Source organism: Embiotoca jacksoni, unplaced genomic scaffold, assembly GCF_022577435.1.
Source record: "Embiotoca jacksoni isolate LCO1_2020_lvr unplaced genomic scaffold, fEmbJac1.0.p SCAF_5, whole genome shotgun sequence".
NCBI lineage: Eukaryota > Metazoa > Chordata > Actinopteri > Embiotocidae > Embiotoca > Embiotoca jacksoni.
In genome coordinates, this window is record NW_027185403.1 from 9818404 (window position 1) to 9835856 (window position 17453).

The 17453-nt window shown below is 43.5% G+C and overlaps 5 protein-coding genes across 49 annotated transcripts in view; all 5 read right to left on the bottom strand.

Annotated features, from left to right (window-relative positions):
- Nucleotides 1–17453, bottom strand: part of LOC138211660 (protocadherin gamma-C5-like) — a 284193-nt gene that overhangs the window by 19373 nt on the left and 247367 nt on the right. Inside the window, exon 1 of one of the 45 annotated variants that reach the window (XM_069171642.1) lies at nt 11285–13910. The exons of 43 other annotated variants lie outside the window; for them this stretch is intronic. In XM_069171642.1, coding sequence (XP_069027743.1) covers nt 11285–13738 — 2454 coding nt within the window. In that variant the 5' untranslated portion in view covers nt 13739–13910. Of the gene's footprint in view, nt 1–11284; nt 13911–17453 lie in introns of those variants that run through there. One more of the 45 variants, XM_069171655.1, reaches the window with a different exon arrangement.
- Nucleotides 887–3370, bottom strand: LOC138211521 (protocadherin gamma-C5-like). Its single transcript, XM_069171478.1, has one exon. The coding sequence runs from the start codon at nt 3368–3370 to the stop codon at nt 902–904; it is 2469 nt and encodes an 822-aa protein (XP_069027579.1). The 3' UTR covers nt 887–901.
- LOC138211667 (protocadherin gamma-C5-like) lies at nt 4225–6640 on the bottom strand. Its single transcript, XM_069171702.1, has one exon. The coding sequence runs from the start codon at nt 5999–6001 to the stop codon at nt 4307–4309; it is 1695 nt and encodes a 564-aa protein (XP_069027803.1). The 5' UTR covers nt 6002–6640; the 3' UTR covers nt 4225–4306.
- Nucleotides 7827–10358, bottom strand: LOC138211665 (protocadherin gamma-C5-like). Its single transcript, XM_069171700.1, has one exon. The coding sequence runs from the start codon at nt 10308–10310 to the stop codon at nt 7842–7844; it is 2469 nt and encodes an 822-aa protein (XP_069027801.1). The 5' UTR covers nt 10311–10358; the 3' UTR covers nt 7827–7841.
- Nucleotides 14569–17302, bottom strand: LOC138211664 (protocadherin gamma-C5-like). Its single transcript, XM_069171698.1, has one exon. It carries the CDS (start codon nt 17059–17061, stop codon nt 14584–14586), a length of 2478 nt encoding a protein of 825 aa, XP_069027799.1. The 5' UTR covers nt 17062–17302; the 3' UTR covers nt 14569–14583.

The window sequence follows — 17453 nt, forward strand, 5'->3', positions numbered from 1 at the left end:
TATTCCAAGAGTCTTACATATCCTGTCAGTATGATACCTGTTCATGGTCACAGATACAATTAAGATAAAACCTTATGAGCCAAGTATGAGCCATTTACCAACTCTCCTCCGACTCCCTGCATTGTGAATGCTGGAACTGCGTGGGGGAGGGAGTAGATCTCTTTGTACAGTTCGCAATGCTATTGGGCGACATCATCCATCTTTGACGTCCAATGAGAGGGAAACAGAGCAGCACCGTTAAAGACACAATCACCATTTTTTTTACTGTCGTGATAGAATAAATGAAGCACCACAAGAAGATTCCGTTTACCGTTTCCATGACATATATGAATATATATATCTAGATAGATATATCTAGATATATCTATCTAGATATATATATATACACATATAGATATATATAGATATATCTATACATATAGATATATATGTATAGATATATAGATCAGAGTAACACATGAGCGAATAAAAGTACTTGAAAATTTGACGAACATAGCATTGATTTAATATATATAATGTAATTTTCAAGTACTTTTATTCGTTCATGTATTACTCTGAGGAAATGCCACCAAAAACATGTTTTTCCAGTTTCAACAATCATCTGAAAACCTCATCATCATCGCTGTCCATCCGTGTAGTGCTGAAAAACTCGGCTCGTTTTCAACATGGTCAAATTACCACATGGCCACTGGGGCACAAAGTGCTTGAGTTAATTAGACAAGGTAGAAGTTTTAACATGGATATGAATCTAATATCTTCAATTAAAATGCATCAGCTGACAAGTATCTATATTTTAGAGGATTTGTTGAATTGCCTTGCTATCATAACTTCTCACAAAGAAAGCAAATGTTTACTTTTCTTTTGGACCGATGTAGCACGCAATGATAATACACTTATTATATTACTCTATGCTCACCTGCTGGCTCTCAAAGGTCCACGTGCTGTCAGGTAAAGACGCATCCAGGACACTGATCACCTCCTTAAAGTCTGTGGTGCTGCTGGGTTTTATCAGAGTGAAATCACTGTACTCTGACATCGGAGACATACAGGACCTGAAGGACTGACTCTGAGACAACATGTCTCCTCCCAGGACCTCCACGTACTTTATAGGTCCATCAGTGTTGAGCTGAATCTGCAGGTTTCTGTTGGGGTTCTTGTAATCATCACAGTCGCTCCGTCTCATGCAGCAACTATCGCTGCTTCTGCTGTTCCTCATGCATTTAACCGTTAAAATGAGAAAAGTCACCAGAGAAAGCACGGACACCGCGGCCAGAGAGAGGATCAAATAAAGGGTGATTCTCCCAGTTTTCTTGCTGGGCTCGGCCACTTTCTGTCGGAGGTCTAAGATGGGCTCATGGAGACCGTCCTCCAGCAGGATGGACACCGTGACGGTGGCGGACTGAAGCGGTTCCCCGTCGTCCTTGACCTCTATAAGCAGCCTCTGAGAGGAGTCGTCCTGCTCGGACACAGCGCGTTTAGTCCTCACCTCCCCTGTGTACAGACTGACGGTGAACAGAGAGGCGTCTGTGGCCTCCGCCAGTTTGTAGGAGATCCAGGCGTTATGACCCGAGTCAGCGTCCACGGCCGTCACCTTAGTAACCAGGTGACCCGCTTTAGCGGAGCGGGGCACTCTCTGATGAGAGAGGGAGCCCATAGCGGCGGAGGAGGGGTAAATAACAGCGGGGGCATTGTCGTTCTGGTCCAGGATAAAAACATGGACAGTGGCGTTGCTGCTGAGAGACGGAGAGCCCTGGTCCTTTGCCTGAACCTGAATCTGAAACACCTTCAGTTTCTCATAGTCAAACGAGTGCATGCTGTAGATGCTGCCGTTATCTGAGTTAATGTAAACATAAGACGAAACAGAAACGTCCTGCACTTTAGAGTCTAGGATAGAGTAAGAGATTTTGGCGTTTTCACCAAAATCCAGGTCAGAGGCTGATACTGAGTACAGTATAGAGCCCGGGACCCCGTTTTCTTTTAAATACACATTATACGAGGGCTGAGTGAATACAGGAGGGTTGTCATTCACATCAGTGATGATGACAGATATTGTTTTCTTACTTGACAGAGGAGGAGAGCCTGAATCCGTTGCTCTTATCTCAATATTATACTCTGAGAAAGTCTCTCTATCTAAAACACCACTTGTAACGAGTGCGTAATTATTAGAAAATGAGGGTTTTAAATTAAAGGGAGACCCATTCGTGAGTTTTAACGTCACTTTGCCGTTATTACCAGAGTCAAGGTCTCTTGCTCTGATTAAGGCTACAACTGTACCTTTTGGTGCATCCTCGCGGACTGGATTTGGTTTAGAAGTTAACACTACTTCTGGGGCATTATCATTCATGTCTATGACAAGTATTTGCACGCGACAGTGGCCCTCCATCTCAGGGACTCCTTTGTCTTTTGCAGTAATGCGTATTTCATGCATTGCGCTGCTTTCATAATCTAATGGCCCCACCAAGGAAATTTCACCTGTATCTGGATCCAGTTGAAATATAGATAACAGCGAATGGGGTGTATGGTCAGAAAATGCGTATTCAATCTCCCCATTAACACCCTCGTCTGCGTCTGTAGCTTCAACTTTTACCAGCACAGAGCCAACGACAGCATTTTCATGTACAGATATATTATACAAAAGTTTTTTGAAAACTGGGACATTGTCGTTGTTATCGAGTACAGTAACTATGATTTTTGTAGTTCCTGTTTTGACAGGATTGCCTCCATCTGACGCTGTGAGTAATAACTGATGGACACTTTGTTTCTCTCTGTCAAGTAATTTCTCTAGTACTAGCTCTGGAGCATGTCTGTCACCAGATATTTCTTTAATTTTTAAACTAAAACACTCGTTTTTACTGAGTGTGTACGACTTTACTGAATTACTACTGACGTCCTGATCCTGTGCGGAGTCTAAAGGAAAGCGTATTCCTGTGGCAGTGGACTCCGCTATCTTTAAATATCGCTCCTCTGTTGAGAAAATCGGAGAATTGTCATTTATGTCCCTTATTTCTATTTCTATCCGGTGTAGCTGCAGCGGATTCTCCGCTACAATTTGTAAAGGCAACACACAGCTGGGGCTTTGTCCACATAAAGCCTCTCTGTCTATTCTGTCATTCACCACCAGCTCGCCCTTCCCCGCATCCACGCTGAAATACTGCTTACCAGTCTCCGAATCGACACGCAGTTTGCGGTCAAAAACATCTGATAGTCCCAAACCCAGATCTCTGGCAAGATTTCCTACCACAGAGCCCTGTTTGAGTTCCTCCGGGATGCTGTAACGAGTCTGTCCGTCTATTGTACTCCACAAGAGAAAGAAATGATGCCACCAAAGAGCCAGCCATCTCCAGTCTCGGTATCCCATTCTCTTTGTCATCCCCGGTCCGTTAGAACATGTTATTTCCCATCGAGGTATTCATCAACTCAAGCCAGCAGTTAAAGCCATTACCAAAATGACTATTTTACCATAATCCAATCCTTAAATTATGTGTAATAAAATATATATTCCGGATGCCATAAAATAAGCGCATCTCCTCTCCAGCTCCGAGCGCAGTGAGGGTTACCGTACAGAGACTGGGGGATGGAGTAGATCTCTTTGTACAGTTCTGCAAGCTATTGGTTCGCAGAATCCATTTTAGCATCCAATCACAGAGAGCTAAGTCTGTTCAATGAGCCTCTGTACACAACTCAAGCACAGAGGGAATTTGGACAGCTGTGACAACACATCAGATTTGTGTGATAACTGTCTCTTTAGAAAATCAAATAAGAATTAAATTAATTAAGAATAAAAGTTTTAATTCCAAAAATATGAATTCAACCTTGTGTTTAAATGATTGCTGCAGCAAGTCCTGACAACAATATCAATAAATTAAAAACATAAAAATATGATTTGGAAAATATATTTGACAAAATGCACCTGACCAGTTTTGAAACAATGGTATAATGTTGAAGCAATGTTTGATTGAATTTAATATGCGCAGAGAAAAATAAACTGTGGTCATAAAGAACAGTTCCTTTGAGCTTATACTGTGAACATCATTTTTAAATATATTATTATTTTACTATGAAATCTAATGGGTTCTTTTTATTAGGCAACTGTGCTATGTCATGTTCAGAAACAAGCTTTCACAACATCAAAATGATTTTCAAATCACCGAAAACAGATCAGTTGTCACATTTTTTTTAAATTTTTATCTAGTGACATTGAAATTAGTTAATCAAGATTTTGGCTTTAATTTAATTTAATTAAAAAAAATTTCAGGTTGAGACCATACCATTTTTTTAAGGCAAGAATGAATGAAATAATGCAGGTCTACTGTTCTATGCTCACCTGCTGGCTCTCAAAGGTCCACGTGCTGTCAGGTAAAGACGCATCCAGGACACTGATCACCTCCTTAAAGTCTGTGGTGCTGCTGGGTTTTATCAGAGTGAAATCACTGTACTCTGACATCGGAGACATGCAGGACCTGAAGGACTGACTCTGAGACAACATGTCTCCTCCCAGGACCTCCACGTATTTTATAGGTCCATCAGTGTTGAGCTGAATCTGCAGGTTTCTGTTGGGGTTCTTGTAATCATCACAGTCGCTCCGTCTCATGCAGCAACTATCGCTGCTTCTGCTGTTCCTCATGCATTTAACCGTTAAAATGAGAAAAGTCACCAGAGAAAGCACGGACACCGCGGCCAGAGAGAGGATCAAATAAAGGGTGATTCTCCCAGTTTTCTTGCTGGGCTCGGCCACTTTCTGTCGGAGGTCTAAGATGGGCTCATGGAGACCGTCCTCCAGCAGGATGGACACTGTGACGGTGGCGGACTGAAGTGGTTCCCCGTCGTCCTTGACCTCTATAAGCAGCCTCTGAGAGGAGTCGTCCTGCTCGGACACAGCGCGTTTAGTCCTCACCTCCCCTGTGTACAGACTGACGGTGAACAGAGAGGCGTCTGTGGCCTCCGCCAGTTTGTAGGAGATCCAGGCGTTATGACCCGAGTCAGCGTCCACGGCCGTCACCTTAGTAACCAGGTGACCCGCTTTAGCGGAGCGGGGCACTCTCTGATGAGAGAGGGAGCCCATAGCGGCGGAGGAGGGGTAAATAACAGCGGGGGCATTGTCGTTCTGGTCCAGGATAAAAACATGGACAGTGGCGTTGCTGCTGAGAGACGGAGAGCCCTGGTCCTTTGCCTGAACCTGAATCTGAAACACCTTCAGTTTCTCATAGTCAAACGAGTGCATGCTGTAGATGCTGCCGTTATCTGAGTTAATGTAAACATAAGACGAAACAGAAACGTCCTGCACTTTAGAGTCCAGGATAGAATAAGAGATTTTGGCGTTTTCACCAAAATCCAGGTCAGACGCTGAAACTGAGTACAGTATAGAGCCCGGGACCCCGTTTTCTTTTAAATACACAGCATAGCTGGGTTGAGTAAATAGAGGAGGATTGTCATTCACATCAGAAACAGTGACATTAATAGTTTTCTTTGTTGACAGAGGGGGAGAACCTAAATCAGTGGCTGTTATCTCAATATTATACTCTGAGAATTTCTCCCGGTCTAAAGCCCCACCGGTAACCAGTGCATAATTATCAGAAAAGGAGGGTTTTAGGTTAAAAAGAGAACCCTTGGGGAGCTGTAATGTCACTTTACCGTTGTTACCAGAGTCAAGGTCTCGAGCAGTCAGCAAAGCTACTACAGTACCACTGGGTGCATCCTCGGGTACTTGGCTCGGTTTTGAAGTCACAACAATTTCTGGAGCATTGTCATTGATATCTATTACATCCACTTGCACACGACAATGACCCTCCATCTCAGGGATGCCTTTATCTTTTGCACTGATATCTATTTCATGTGTTGCAACGTTTTCATAATCTAATTGTCCTATAAGGAAAATTTCCCCAGTTAACGAGTTTATTTGAAAAATAGACAGCAATGTCTCCGGTGTATGGTCAGCAAATGCATATTCTATTTCACCATTAACACCCTCATCTGGGTCTGTTGCTTCTACCTTTGCCAGCATTAAGCCACTGTGACTGTTTTCAGGCAAAGTTATTTTATATAACGGTTTTTTGAAAGTGGGGACATTGTCGTTATTGTCTAACACAGTCACGATAATCTTTGATGTTCCAGTTTTGACAGGATTGCCCCCATCTAACGCTGTCAACAGCAAATGATGGACGTTTTGTTTTTCTCTGTCAAGCGGTTTTTCTAATAAAAGCTCTGGCACTTTTCTTCCATTTGCCAATTCTTTAATTTTCAAACTAAAACACTCATCCTTGCTAAGACTGTAGGATTTTAGTGAATTACTCCCCACGTCGAGGTCCTGTGCGGTCTCCAAAGGGTAGCGGGCACCCACTGCAGTCAACTCCGCAATTTTCAAATTTTTTTCCTTGCTAAGAAAATTAGGTGAATTGTCATTGACGTCTCTTATTTCCACCTCTATCCGATAAAGATGGAGGGGGTTCTCTATGACTACTTGCAGAGGCAACACACAGCTGGCACTTTGTCCACATAAAGCCTCTCTGTCTATTCTGTCATTCACCACCAGCTCGCCCTTCCCCGCATCTACGCTGAAATACTGCTCACCAGCCTCAGATGCGACACGCAGCTTACGGTCAAAAATATCGGATAGTCCCAAACCAAGATCTTTCACAAGATTTCCTACCACAGATCCCTGTTTTAGTTCCTCCGGGATGCTGTAACGAGTCTGTCCGTCTATTGTATTCCACAAGAGAAAGAAATGATGCCACCAAAGCGCCAGCCATCTCCAGTCTCGGTATCTGTTTCTCTTTGTCATCCCCGATCCGTTAGAATATGTTATTTCCCATCGATGTACTGATCACACAACCAGCCTGACATTAATTCCAGCGCCAGAATGGATATTCCATTACAAATTAATCCACGAACGCATGATTATAAAAAACGGCCTAAATTGCGGACACCTTCGGCTGAGCGCATATTCTCTCCACCTCTGAGTAGTGTGAGGGTTACTGTGGTGAGACTGAATGGGGGGGATGGAGTAGATCTCTTTGTACAGTTCTGCATGCTATTGGTTCACAGCATCATTCTACACTATCCAATCACAGAGCCCGAGCAGTCCTGTCACTACACCTCCCCCATTGCAATACAAACAGGACATGAGGGGAAGTCAGGTTTGTGTGATAAATATGTAATACAAGTGGAGGACATGAAAAAAGAGGTTCTAAATAAAAATGAAAAAAATCCACTAGACATCCTATGCCCATTGGCTACTACTGCCTTAACAAATACTGACTCAATATCATTAAATTAATACCGATAAAATGATGATAAAGTATGTTTTCAAATATTCAGTTTACTCATATTTGTGATAAGCCTACTCTATTTTAGTGGAACAATGTTTAATTAGAAATTCAAATAAACTTAGTGAGAAAACTAGTCATTAAAGACGTTTTTCTATATTTCTCCTCTAGAAATGTAGCCTATATAAACACACAGATTTCTCAACACCACAGTCAATAGGATCTTTTTTGAAGATCAGTTATTTTAAGTTGCATAACCAACGTAAAGCAATCAGCTTCAATAAACGTCATTCTCGGATATGGCATCTGTGTTTAAATGCATGCGTCGCACGTAAATTTAAAGGACGATGTGATCAATATTAACGGGTAGATTAGGCATAACCGTGCCATACATAGACATATTTTTTTTAAATAAGTATTGATGATACATTCAAATCATAGATTGATGCCAATTATATAACGCAAACTTCAACCATTCAAAAGCAATACAACCATATTGCTCTCTCACAAGCTAATAAACGCAGTTTTCAGGTTAAAAAGGAAATTAATAATGACCAAAAACATGTTACTGCAGATCTACTATTTTGTGCTCACCTGCTGGCTCTCAAAGGTCCACGTGCTGTCAGGTAAAGACGCATCCAGGACACTGATCACCTCCTTAAAGTCTGTGGTGCTGCTGGGTTTTATCAGAGTGAAATCACTGTACTCTGACATCGGAGACATGCAGGACCTGAAGGATTGACTCTGAGACAACATGTCTCCTCCCAGGACCTCCACGTATTTTATAGGTCCATCAGTGTTGAGCTGAATCTGCAGGTTTCTGTTGGGGTTCTTGTAATCATCACAGTCGCTCCGTCTCATGCAGCAACTATCGCTGCTTCTGCTGTTCCTCATGCATTTAACCGTTAAAATGAGAAAAGTCACCAGAGAAAGCACGGACACCGCGGCCAGAGAGAGGATCAAATAAAGGGTGATTCTCCCAGTTTTCTTGCTGGGCTCGGCCACTTTCTGTCGGAGGTCTAAGATGGGCTCATGGAGACCGTCCTCCAGCAGGATGGACACCGTGACGGTGGCGGACTGAAGCGGTTCCCCGTCGTCCTTGACCTCTATAAGCAGCCTCTGAGAGGAGTCGTCCTGCTCGGACACAGCGCGTTTAGTCCTCACCTCCCCTGTGTACAGACTGACGGTGAACAGAGAGGCGTCTGTGGCCTCCGCCAGTTTGTAGGAGATCCAGGCGTTATGACCCGAGTCAGCGTCCACGGCCGTCACCTTAGTAACCAGGTGACCCGCTTTAGCGGAGCGGGGCATTCTCTGATGAGAGAGGGAGCCCATAGCGGCGGAGGAGGGGTAAATAACAGCGGGGGCATTGTCGTTCTGGTCCAGGATAAAAACATGGACAGTGGCGTTGCTGCTGAGAGACGGAGAGCCCTGGTCCTTTGCCTGAACCTGAATCTGAAACACCTTCAGTTTCTCATAGTCAAACGAGTGCATGCTGTAGATGCTGCCGTTATCTGAGTTAATGTAAACATAAGACGAGACAGAAACGTCCTGCACTTTAGAGTCTAGGATAGAATAAGAGATTTTGGCGTTTTCACCAAAATCCAGGTCAGACGCTGATACTGAGTACAGTATAGAGCCCGGGACCCCGTTTTCTTTTAAATACACAGCGTAGCTGGATTGAGTAAACAGAGGAGGATTGTCATTCACATCAGTAACAGTGACATTAATAGTCGTTTTAGACGACAGAGGGGGAGAACCTAAATCAGTGGCTGTTATCTCAATATCATACTTCGAGAATTTCTCTCGGTCTAAAGCCCCGCCGGTAACCAGTGCGTAATTATCAGAAAAAGAGGGTTTCAGGTTAAATGGAGAGCCCTTCGGGAGCTGTAATGTCACTTTACCGTTGTTACCGGAGTCAAGATCTCGGGCACTAATTAAAGCTACTACAGTACCACCTGGTGCGTCCTCAGGCACAGAGTTTGGTTGGGAGGTCAGGAATACATTTGGAGCATTATCATTAACGTCTAACACTTCAATATGGACAGTACAATGTCCCTCCATTCTCGGAGTTCCTTTGTCTCTTGCGCAAATGTCTATTTCATAATTAGCATTTGTTTCGAAATCTAACTTTCCTGTCAGCCGTATTTCTCCGGTAAATGAATCAATATCAAACACAGACAGGACAATATCTGGTGTGTGAGTTCCAAATGAATACTCCACTTCTCCATTAGGACCTTCATCCGGATCTTTTGCTGTCACTTTGATGATGGCTGCACCTTGTACACTATTTTCGCTTATGGAGACTTTGTAAGCGTTTTTCTCAAATACAGGGAAATTATCATTAATATCCAGCACATTTATCGTTATCTGAGAGATCCCCGATTTCACTGGGTTTCCTCCATCTATAGCTGTGAGTTGGAGTTGATGTGTTGGCTTTTTTTCTCTGTCGAGGGATTTAGATAACACTAACTCTGGCACTTTCCTTCCACCGGACAAATTTTTAATCTTTAAACTAAAAAAGTCGTCTTTACTCAAAGTGTACGATCTCACTGAATTCACTCCGACATCAAGATCCTGTGCTGGCTCCAAAGGAAAACTAGCACCTGCCGCTGTCGACTCTGCTATTTCTAATACAATTTCTGGCGAAGGGAATCTCGGAGAATTGTCATTGATATCTTGTATTTCCACCTCTACTCTGTACAACTGTAACGGTTTATCAATGACAACTTGCAGAGTCAACACACAGCTGGCGCTTTGTCCACATAAAGCCTCTCTGTCTATTCTGTCATTCACCACCAGCTCGCCCTTCCCCGCATTCACACTGAAGTACTGCTCACCAGCCTCAGAGGCGACGCGCAGCTTACGGTCAAAAATTTCTGACAGTCCCAAACCCAAATCTTTGGCAAGATTTCCTACCACAGAACCCTGCTTTAGCTCCTCTGGTACGCTGTAACGAGTCTGTCCGTCTATTGTACTCCACAAGAGAAAGAAATGATGCCACCAAAGCGCCTGCCATCTCCAGTTTCGGTATCCTATTGTCTTTGTCATCCCCGATCCGTTAGAATTATTTCCCAGTGAGGTAACTGAAAAGAAGATATTTACCATCCATTTCCATAAACTCTTAATCCAAAGCAAAGATCCAAATCAGTTCATAGAAAAAAAATAAATACATATTTTCTCATTTTAATTCCATGAAGTGTAGCCCTCTCTCTCTCATCGAGCTCCTCGCGATGCAAGTCTTTACGGTGCTGGGCTGCATGGGGGGAGGGAATAGATCTCTTTGTACAGTCCTACGTTTCATTGGTGCTCTGTATCCATCTCTAACATCCAGTAAGAAGGGAAGTGAGAGATGCTTTTAAAGACACAGCTGCTTTGGAAAGACTCAGCCTCGATGCATGAAGAATGTTAAAAATATGGCAGCAGATCCTCATTAACAATATTCCTCATGCAAATAAAATTTGTTCTGATTACCAAAATACTAATACCGTCTTTATTGAGGTTATTTGAACAATTTATGAAACAATCTTTGTGATTTTAATCCGAGACAGATAAAGGTATTGTGCAGTTGCTGAAAACAGTTCAGTATTTAACAAGGAAGCCTATTCAAGGTTTCGCTGTCCATCCCCGTGGTGCTGAAACAGTGACATCCATAAGGGAAGCGTTTCATTCATGAAACAGTAAAAAGCCCAAAGAGCATTGCCAAAGACATAAGTTGAATGAGATGAAAACACAAAGGAAGAAAAAAACCCATCTCGATTTCAATTGTTCCATTTGTTTAACTCACAATAACGATTGAAGGGAAGCATTACACAACAGGAAGTGTTGTTGTGACTTTAAAGTACAGACTGTTTACCAAAAGTATAAAAATATTACTTGGAAGCCACATTTTACCAAATTATTAGTGCCATGAAAACACTATATTATCATGGGGGAATTTAAGTATTTCAATTTTATAAAAAATGTATCAAAATTTATACAATGACATAAAACTACACAGACGGCTACATTTGTTTTGTGCTCACCTGCTGGCTCTCAAAGGTCCACGTGCTATCGGGTAAAGACGCATCCAGGACACTGATCACCTCCTTAAAGTCTGTGGTGCTGCTGGGTTTTATCAGAGTGAAATCACTGTACTCTGACATCGGAGACATACAGGACCTGAAGGACTGACTCTGAGACAACATGTCTCCTCCCAGGACCTCCACGTACTTTATAGGTCCATCAGTGTTCAGCTGAATCTGCAGGTTTCTGTTGGGGTTCTTGTAATCATCACAGTCGCTCCGTCTCATGCAGCAACTATCGCTGCTTCTGCTGTTCCTCATGCATTTAACCGTTAAAATGAGAAAAGTCACCAGAGAAAGCACGGACACCGCGGCCAGAGAGAGGATCAAATAAAGGGTGATTCTCCCAGTTTTCTTGCTGGGCTCGGCCACTTTCTGTCGGAGGTCTAAGATGGGCTCATGGAGACCGTCCTCCAGCAGGATGGACACCGTGACGGTGGCGGACTGAAGTGGTTCCCCGTCGTCCTTGACCTCTATAAGCAGCCTCTGAGAGGAGTCGTCCTGCTCGGACACAGCGCGTTTAGTCCTCACCTCCCCTGTGTACAGACTGACGGTGAACAGAGAGGCGTCTGTGGCCTCCGCCAGTTTGTAGGAGATCCAGGCGTTATGACCCGAGTCAGCGTCCACGGCCGTCACCTTAGTAACCAGGTGACCCGCTTTAGCGGAGCGGGGCACTCTCTGATGAGAGAGGGAGCCCATAGCGGCGGAGGAGGGGTAAATAACAGCGGGGGCATTGTCGTTCTGGTCCAGGATAAAAACATGGACAGTGGCGTTGCTGCTGAGAGACGGAGAGCCCTGGTCCTTTGCCTGAACCTGAATCTGAAACACCTTCAGTTTCTCATAGTCAAACGAGTGCATGCTGTAGATGCTGCCGTTATCTGAGTTAATGTAGACATAAGACGAGACAGAAACGTCCTGCACTTTGGAGTCCAGGATAGAATAAGATATTTTGGCGTTTTCTCCAAAATCCAGGTCAGAGGCTGATACTGAATACAGTATAGAGCCCGGGACCCCGTTTTCTTTTAAATACACATTATAAGTTCGCTGGGTGAATATAGGAGGGTTGTCATTCACATCAGTGAGGCTAACAGGTATAATTTTCTTACTGGACAGAGGAGGAGAGCCTGAATCGATTGCTGTTATCTCAATGTTATACTCTGAGAAAGTCTCTCGGTCTAAAGCGCCACTTGTAACGAGTGCATAATTATTAGAAAACGACGGTTTCAGAGTGAAAGGAGAACCTCTGGGAAGTCGCAAAGTCACTTTGCTATTATTACCGGAGTCAGCATCACGTGCATTGAGCAAAGCCACTACCGTGCCACTTGGTGCGTCCTCGCGCACCGCCTGCGGGTCAGAGGTGAGAACAATTTCAGGAGTATTGTCATTAACATCTATAACATCTATCTGTAAACGACAGTGACTCTCCATTTCAGGAACCCCCTTGTCTTTTGCAGTAATTTCGATTTTGTAGGACGCAGCTTTTTCATAATCTATGTCTCCTTTCAAATATATTTCTCCACTTAACGAATTTATTTCAAATACTGATAACACAGAATCTGGTGTACGTGAACCAAAAGAGAATTCAAGTTCTCCGTTTGGTCCTTCGTCAGCATCAGTTGCTGTGATTTTGATTACAAAAGTATCTTTGGACGTATTCTCTCCTAGAGAAACTCGATATGTGTTTTTATCGAAAACGGGAAAATTGTCATTGACGTCAAGCACTGTAATTGTTATTTGTGAGGTACCAGACATGACTGGGTTCCCCCCGTCTAATGCAGTCAGTAGCAGCTGATGAACTGCCTTCTTTTCTCGATCAAGGGGTTTCTCTAACACTAACTCGGGGACTGCTTTGCCATCCTCAACTTCCTTCATTTTCAACGTAAAACAGTCGTTTCTACTCAAAGTGTAAGATTTTACTGAATTACCCCCGACGTCTGAATCCTCTGCGCTCTCCAAAAGAAAACGAGTTCCCACTGCTGCTGTTTCCGCGATTTTTAAAGATAGTTCCTTTGTGTGAAACCTGGGAGAGTTATCATTTATATCTTTTATTTCTACCTCAATTCTATGTAAATTTAGTGGGTTTTCAAGAACTATCTGCAGAGGCAACACACAGCTGCCGCTTTGTCCACATAAAGCCTCTCTGTCTATTCTGTCATTCACCACCAGCTCGCCCTTCCCCGCATCCACGCTGAAATACTGCTCACCAGTCTCAGAGGCGACACGCAGCTTACGGTCAAAAATATCTGATAGTCCCAAACCCAAATCTTTAGCAAGATTTCCTATAACAGAGCCCTGTTTGAGTTCCTCAGGGATGCTGTAACGAGTCTGTCCGTCTATTGTACTCCACAAGAGAAAGAAATGATGCCACCAAAGCGCCAGCCATCTCCAGTCTCGGTATCCCATTCTCTTTGTCATCCCTTATCCGTTAAAATACGTTATTTCCCATCGACAAAATCAAAATTAATATCCACTTCCAAGGTGCATCAGCAATACCCATGGAAATATATGAAGTATTTTTGTTCATATCTGAAGCTTAAATTAGTAAATTTGGTTCTCAGCTCCGAGATATGAGCGCATCCCATCGTCCTCCAGCTCGTTGCATTGTTAACGTTTATGGTACTGTGGCTGCAAGGGGGAGGGGGTAGATCTCTTTGTACAGTCCTGCATGCTATTGGAGCAAAGCATCTATCACTGACGACCAATAGGAGGAGGGCTGAGCACTGCTCTGAAAGACACAGCTCCGCTTATGAGCATTGGTCGAGCTGCACTGCTGTGTGTGAGGTGTAAATCATGTCATTCCTCTGGCTTTAAAGTTCTGTTGCCGATACGTTACACCTTTTATACAAACAAACAAATTGTGTATTCACAGAAAAAAGTATCGAGCAAAGTATTAAATGCAAGCCAAATAAAAATAATAATAATAAAAAACACTATGTAAAAAGGCATAATCATTTATAGAAATCACTTTTGGTTGAATCAAAATATATAAAACTGTTGCCAACACCATGAAGTATCCACCACATTTTTTGTTTGGGTTAAATATCCACAATCATTTTGGCAAAGGCGAGTTGTTGAAGCAATAGTTACCTGTCGAAGACAATTTCTGAGTGCACTTATATCAGGTGTATATCAAGTGTTAACAACATCTGTGGTGCTGACAGCATATTTAAGGAAATAAGGCTGATGAAATCAAATTGGTTTACAATGAAACTGCTTTTATTAAACTACAAATATCACGGAAAGTTATTCAAACATGGACATTAAAAAAACTGCCATGTGCTCACCTGCTGGCTCTCAAAGGTCCACGTGCTGTCAGGTAAAGACGCATCCAGGACACTGATCACCTCCTTAAAGTCTGTGGTGCTGCTGGGTTTTATCAGAGTGAAATCACTGTACTCTGACATCGGAGACATACAGGACCTGAAGGACTGACTCTGAGACAACATGTCTCCTCCCAGGACCTCCACGTATTTTATAGGTCCATCAGTGTTGAGCTGAATCTGCAGGTTTCTGTTGGGGTTCTTGTAATCATCACAGTCGCTCCGTCTCATGCAGCAACTATCGCTGCTTCTGCTGTTCCTCATGCATTTAACCGTTAAGATGAGAAAAGTCACCAGAGAAAGCACGGACACCGCGGCCAGAGAGAGGATCAAATAAAGGGTGATTCTCCCAGTTTTCTTGCTGGGCTCGGCCACTTTCTGTCGGAGGTCTAAGATGGGCTCATGGAGACCGTCCTCCAGCAGGATGGACACCGTGACGGTGGCGGACTGAAGCGGTTCCCCGTCGTCCTTGACCTCTATAAGCAGCCTCTGAGAGGAGTCGTCCTGCTCGGACACAGCGCGTTTAGTCCTCACCTCCCCTGTGTACAGACTGACGGTGAACAGAGAGGCGTCTGTGGCCTCCGCCAGTTTGTAGGAGATCCAGGCGTTATGACCCGAGTCAGCGTCCACGGCCGTCACCTTAGTAACCAGGTGACCCGCTTTAGCGGAGCGGGGCACTCTCTGATGAGAGAGGGAGCCCATAGCGGCGGAGGAGGGGTAAATAACAGCGGGGGCATTGTCGTTCTGGTCCAGGATAAAAACATGGACAGTGGCGTTGCTGCTGAGAGACGGAGAGCCCTGGTCCTTTGCCTGAACCTGAATCTGAAACACCTTCAGTTTCTCATAGTCAAACGAGTGCATGCTGTAGATGCTGCCGTTATCTGAGTTAATGTAAACATAAGACGAGACAGAAACGTCCTGCACTTTAGAGTCTAGGATAGAATAAGAGATTTTGGCGTTTTCACCAAAATCCAGGTCAGAGGCTGATACTGAGTACAGTATAGAGCCCGGGACCCCGTTTTCTTTTAAATACACATTATAAGTTGGCTGACTGAATACAGGAGGGTTGTCATTCACATCAGTGATGGTAACAGGTATAATTTTCTTACTGGAAAGTGGAGGAGAGCCTGAATCGGTTGCTGTTATTTCAATATTATACTCTGGGAAACTTTCTCGGTCTAAAGGGCCACTGGTAACCAGTGCGTAATTATTAGAAAAAGATGGTTTTAGTGTAAATGGAGAACTTTTGGGAAGTTGTATCGTCACTTTTCCGTTTTCACCGGAATCGAGGTCACGGACGCTGAGCAAAGCAACTACTGTCCCACTGCGAGAGTCTTCGAGCACAGAGGTTGATTTTGAAGTGAGCACAATTTCTGGTGCATTATCATTTACGTCTAAAACATCCACCTGCACACTGCAGCGACCCTCCATTTTCGGGAAGCCTTTGTCTTTTGCACTAATGTCTATTCGATATGAAGTTTGAGTTTCGTAGTCTAATTGTTGTTTCAAATATATATCTCCACTTACAGCATCTATGTGAAATAATGACAGCACTGACGGTGGTGTGTGTTCACCAAGCGAGTACTCAATCTCACCATTTGGACCCTCGTCTATGTCTGTGGCTTTTGTTGCAATTACAAAGGAGCGGTTTGCGCTGTTTTCTTTAATGGAGATTTTATAAAGACTATTTTCGAATAATGGCACATTGTCGTTGACATCAAGAACAATTATAGTTATTTTAGAAGTTCCAGACTTGACTGGATTTCCTCCGTCCATAGCAGTAAGAAATAATTCGTGAATTGCTTTTTTCTCCCGATCCAATGATTTATTTAACACTAATTCGGGCATTTTTCTTCCATTTTCAATCTCTTTTACTTTTAAAGTAAAGCAGTCATCTTTGCTTAGTGTGTACGTCTTTAATCCGTTATTCCCAACATCGGGGTCCTCTGCCATCCCTAAAGGAAAACGAACACCTACAACGGTGGATTCAGCTATTTCTATTATATGATCACTTTTGAGAAAACTAGGAGCGTTATCATTTACGTCTCTTATTTCCACTTCTATCCGGTGTAACTGCAGCGGGTTCTCTATGACAACCTGCAGAGGTAGAACACAGCTGGCGCTCTGTCCACATAAAGCCTCCCGGTCTATTCTGTCATTCACCACCAGCTCGCCCTTCCCCGCATCCACACTGAAATACTGCTTACCAGCCTCAGAGGCGACACGCAGCTTACGGTCAAAAATATCTGATAGTCCCAAACCCAAATCTTTTGCAAGATTTCCAACCAGAGAGCCCTGCTCTAGCTCCTCTGGGATGCTGTAACGAGTCTGTCCGTCTATTGTACTCCACAAGAGAAAGAAATGATGCCACCAAAGAGCCAGCCATCTCCAGTCTCGGTATCCCATTCTCTTTGTCATCCCCGATCCGTTACAACACACTGTTATTTCCCATCGAAATATCCTTTAGAATAAAGAAATCAATGTGAAAATCCATCAATGATAAACTCGCAGCACTCCAACGATATCCAGGTTTATACATCATGAGATGTAAATGAAAGGTATATTATTTAATCTGACGGTTTAAATGCATCCTTCTCTCATCCCCGGCTTGAAGCAATGTACTGGCTACAGTGGCGAAGATGGATGGGGGAGGGAGTAGATCTCTTTGTACAACTCTCAATGCTATTGGTGCACAGCATCCACCACACATCCAATCAGCTCTCTTCCACAGCAGCGCAATTCAAGAAGGTACGAAATGGCACAATGAGGTGCTCATCAATGAGCACTGAGCATTCAGATAAAATTAAACG

Coding starts and splice junctions, on each gene's coding strand:
- LOC138211521 (XM_069171478.1), bottom strand. CDS start 3,370: ATGACAAAGAGAATGGGATACCGAGACTGGAGATGGCTGGCTCTTTGG.
- LOC138211667 (XM_069171702.1), bottom strand. CDS start 6,001: ATGCTGGCAAAGGTAGAAGCAACAGACCCAGATGAGGGTGTTAATGGT.
- LOC138211665 (XM_069171700.1), bottom strand. CDS start 10,310: ATGACAAAGACAATAGGATACCGAAACTGGAGATGGCAGGCGCTTTGG.
- LOC138211664 (XM_069171698.1), bottom strand. CDS start 17,061: ATGACAAAGAGAATGGGATACCGAGACTGGAGATGGCTGGCTCTTTGG.